A 3987-nucleotide genomic window follows, 5' to 3' on the forward strand; every position below is an offset into this window, starting at 1 on the left:
CAGCCCTCCCAGCATCTCCGGGGCCTCCTCTGGCCTCTCTCCAACAGCTCTGTGTCCTCCCTGTGCTGGGGACCCCAGAGCTGTTCCCAGCCCTGCAGGGGGGTCTCAGCAGAGCAGAGCAGAGGGGACAATCCCCTCCCTGGCCCTGCTGGTCACGCTGCTGGTGACACAGCCCAGGACACGGGTGGGTTCTGGGCTCCAGGGCACGGTGCTGGCTCATGTTGAGCTTCTCCTCACCCAGCACCCCCAAAGCCAAAGAATGAGAAGTTCAGGCTCTGCAAGGGGTACAAGCACTGCAGGGGACTGGCAACAACATCTTCTCAGTTATACAACCTGAATTAGGAGGTCAGTCATTAACCAGCTGCCCACAGCTCCTGGTGGTGCCAGGAGGCTGGAGACCTCCTGCAGTGCAGGTACCTGCAGGGTTTGCTGGTGACAAACTCCTCTGGGTTGCTGTGCCATGGGGTGCACTTTTCAGGGCTTTGATGATTTCACTGAGAGGGGTTAAGCAGAGCAGAGAACCTTCCCTGGCAGTGCTGAAGGGCAGGTTGGATGGGGCTTGGAGCAGCCTGGGCTGCTGGGAGGTGTCCCTGCCCATGCAGGGAGCTGGATCTAGGATGATCTTTTAGGTCCCTTCCAACCCAAACCAGTCTGGTTTATAAGTCCATCTTTTGGGGCAGTCAAGGCTCTGAGCCCCCTGGACATGTTGACCCATGATGGCCAATTGCTCCAGGACCTGGTGCAGCCCTTCCCCTGCCAAGGGGCCCACGTCGGGTTGGCCAAGTGGAGAACAGCCTGCGTGGAGGGGAAGGGACAAAGCTCTTGAGCTCAGGATAACCAGAGGCCCCTTCTCAGCCTGCCACACCCTGACCCCCCTTCTGCTCCCCCGCTGCTGGGAACCCCACCTCCCCCGCTGCTGGGACCCCCACCCCAGCCCCAGCCAATGGCCCCGCGGGGCAGCACGGGGAGGAGCTGCCAGCAGGGGATAAAAGCCTCCCTGGGGTCTGCAGCTCCTGCACAGGGTCCGTGTCCTCCTGCAGCTCCCAGCAAAGCCTCCTGCCACCATGGTGCACTGGACAGCCGAGGAGAAGCAGCTCATCACCAGCCTCTGGGGCAAGGTCAACGTGGAGGAATGTGGTGCCGAGGCCCTGGCCAGGTAGGTCCAGCTGCTGGGAAGCTCCTCAGCCCTGGGTGGAGAAGCTGTGGCAGCTGCATTTGGGAACATTAACCTGTCTGTGTCTGCTCGTGTCTCCTCTGCCTCTTCCCCAGGCTGCTGATCGTCTACCCCTGGACCCAGAGGTTCTTTGACAACTTTGGGAACCTCTCCAGCCCCACGGCCATCACGGGCAACCCCAAGGTCCGTGCCCATGGCAAGAAGGTGCTCACCTCCTTTGGGGAGGCCATCAAGAACCTGGACAACATCAAGAACACCTTCTCCAAGCTGTCCGAGCTGCACTGCGAGAAGCTGCACGTGGACCCCGAGAACTTCAGGGTGAGTTGGGTTTTCAGTCCCAGCCCCAGTCCCTGGGTCGTGTGGGGAAAGTCAGATGTTGCTTTGACACTGGGGGTGTCACCTCCCCTGTCTTGGTGTTCTTCCTTTGGCTGGGGGAGGAAGGGTCCCTGCGTGGCACCCCAGTGAGGTGACACCTTCTGCAGGGCTGCTTGGAAGGGTGGGGGTGACTTTCACCCTTTAAAAATCCCATTTTTAGTAACCAGCACAGAAATGGGGAGGAGAAGGTGTGGGGAGATTGCCACCCAAGGGAGATCTGGCTGGGGAGACAGGAAGCAAACTATGGGTCTCTTCCAACCTGAGAGGTTCTGTGGTTCTCTGAACCCAGGGGAAGGTGCAGTGTGGGCTGGAGGTGGAGGCAGGAGAAGCTGGGCAGAGCATTTGAGGAAACCAGAGGTTCTGCTGCAGCCAGCCTGCCCCAGAGCCACGAGGCCTTGCCCAGCATGGGCTGCCTGGGACACTCCCTCCTCCTCACCACTTTTAAATAAAAAAAAAAACTAAAACAAAAAACAATGCAGCAAACCAACAGCATTTTGCAGTGTGGATCTCAGGCCAAATTGCTTCAGCATCCCCCAAAAGAGGGGGAGAACAGTTTCAAGGTCCTCGGGGAGGAGGAGAAATTCTGGGCTGTGAGGGTGGGGAGAGCCTGGCCCAGGTTGCCCAGGGAAGCTGTGGCTGCCCCATCCCTGGGGGTGTTGAAGGGCAGGTTGGATGGGGCTTGGAGCAGCCTGGGCTGCTGGGAGGCGGCCCTGCCCGTGCAGGGGGCTTGGATCTAGATGATAAGGTCCTTCCAACCCAAACCATTTAATTATTCTGTGATTCCCTGCCCATGAGCTTTAAGATCCTTCCAACCCAAACCTGCCTGGGATTCTGGGATTCCATGCTTGAGTCCTTTCAGAATGGGAATTCAGCCTGGGGGAGAAGTCAGGAGAAAGGAAAGGCAGGGGGTGGGTTGCAGGGAGGTGGGGAGAAGGGGGAAGGAGAGGGAGCAGGGGCTGGAATCCTGCAGCAGGAGAGGCAGGAGATGGAGCTTGTGGGAGGGAAGAAGCTGTTGAGAGCTAAAGCTGTGTCAGGACAGGTGGGGTTGCTGGAACTGTGTGCAGCAGGAGCTCAGAGCCTCCCTGGAGAGGTTGTGAGTCCCACAGCTCAGCCCCAACTCGGGGTCCTGCTGCAGCACCAGGGGAAGAGCAGCACTAACCTCTCCCTTTTCCTCCTTCTCCTCCAGCTCCTCGGGGACATCCTGATCATCGTCCTGGCTTCCCACTTCGCCAGGGATTTCACCCCCGCTTGCCAGTTTGCTTGGCAAAAGCTGGTCAATGTGGTGGCCCATGCCCTGGCCCGCAAGTACCACTGAGCACCCAGGGAAGGGTCCCAGCTCCACCACGAGCCCCTCGGGGCACCGGGGAGATGATGCCCTTGGTGTGTTAACCCCCAAATAAATGCCTCCCTGCACCACCTCTGCAGAGTGTCCCTGTGTCTGTTGCTGGGGAAAGAGGGGAACCAGGGGGGCTTCTGCTGTGCCATCCACCAGTGGGGGGTTTTCCCATTCCTAAATGTCTTTAAAGTTGAAAAGGGGAGATTCAGGGTAGATACAGGAGAGAAATTATTCACTGTGAGGAACAGGTTGCCCAGGGTGGGTGGCCCATCCCTGGCAGTGTTGAAGGGCAGGTTGGATGGGGCTTGGAGCAGCCTGGGCTGGTGGGAGGTGTCCCTGCCCATGCAGGGGGGGCACTGGATGCTCTTTAACCCAAAACAGTCTGGGATTCTGGGGTGTGATGCTAAAAGCTGTTTCAGACAGAGTTTCCTTAACTCTGCAGTGCTCTCCCATGGGCGCTCCCTGCCAGTGCATGGAGGGGTTGGGATGGGGAGGATGCTTGTGAAGACATAACCCATGGAAAGGGCCCTGACACCCAGAATGGTTCCAGAGAGGGTGACAGGAACAATGAGGGGTTGCAGAGGGATCCACACCTGCCCTCCCAGCTCCACACTGATGTGAACCAAGGCACAGGGGCACAGACCCTCAGCCCAGCACCCCTGCACCCAGGGAGCTGGGACCTGCCCTGCTGCAGGGCTGAGGATGCACCCTGGCCTTCCAGACAACCTAGCACATGAGGACAGCTTGGACTCTTGTGAGGTTCAGGGGAATGTTCTCTTCTTCTAACTCCTTCAGCTAGCCTAAGAGGAGATGCTGCTTCCACAGGGGCACTGATTGTGCTGGTGCACATGGCAGAGCCTCACCCCCAGAAACCCTCAGTTTTTAGCATAGAAATATGGAATCCCAGACTGGTTTGGGTTGGAGGGACCTCAGATCCAACCCAGTGCCCCCCCTGCATGGGCAGGGACACCTCCCAGCAGCCCAGGCTGCTCCAAGCCTCATCCAACCTGGGATGTTTCCAGCTTCCAGGGACGGGGCAGCCACAACTACAACTGCACCACAGCACAGATTGGACAGATTTCACCCTAGGAGGTTTGTTTCT

At 58.6% G+C, this 3987-nt stretch overlaps 1 protein-coding gene across 1 annotated transcript; it reads left to right on the plus strand.

Annotated features, from left to right (window-relative positions):
* Positions 1-1058: 1058 nt before the first annotated feature.
* On the plus strand, positions 1059-2864 carry LOC104392483 (hemoglobin subunit epsilon). Its single transcript, XM_010001886.1, has 3 exons — positions 1059-1156; positions 1270-1492; positions 2736-2864. The coding sequence occupies exons 1-3, from the start codon at positions 1065-1067 to the stop codon at positions 2862-2864; spliced, it is 444 nt and encodes a 147-aa protein (XP_010000188.1). The 5' UTR covers positions 1059-1064.
* Positions 2865-3987: the final 1123 nt, after the last annotated feature.

The sequence above is a fragment of the Chaetura pelagica genome, unplaced genomic scaffold (genome assembly GCF_000747805.2).
Source record: "Chaetura pelagica isolate M959 unplaced genomic scaffold, ChaPel_1.0 scaffold1107, whole genome shotgun sequence".
NCBI lineage: Eukaryota > Metazoa > Chordata > Aves > Apodiformes > Apodidae > Chaetura > Chaetura pelagica.

Bases quoted from the DNA above. Each gene is read 5' to 3' on its own strand.
- LOC104392483 (XM_010001886.1), top strand. From the start codon at position 1,065: ATGGTGCACTGGACAGCCGAGGAGAAGCAGCTCATCACCAGCCTCTGG. The intron at 1,157-1,269 runs GTAGGTCCAGCT...CCTCTTCCCCAG, and splicing joins GGTGCCGAGGCCCTGGCCAG to GCTGCTGATCGTCTACCCCT. The intron at 1,493-2,735 runs GTGAGTTGGGTT...CTTCTCCTCCAG, and splicing joins TGGACCCCGAGAACTTCAGG to CTCCTCGGGGACATCCTGAT.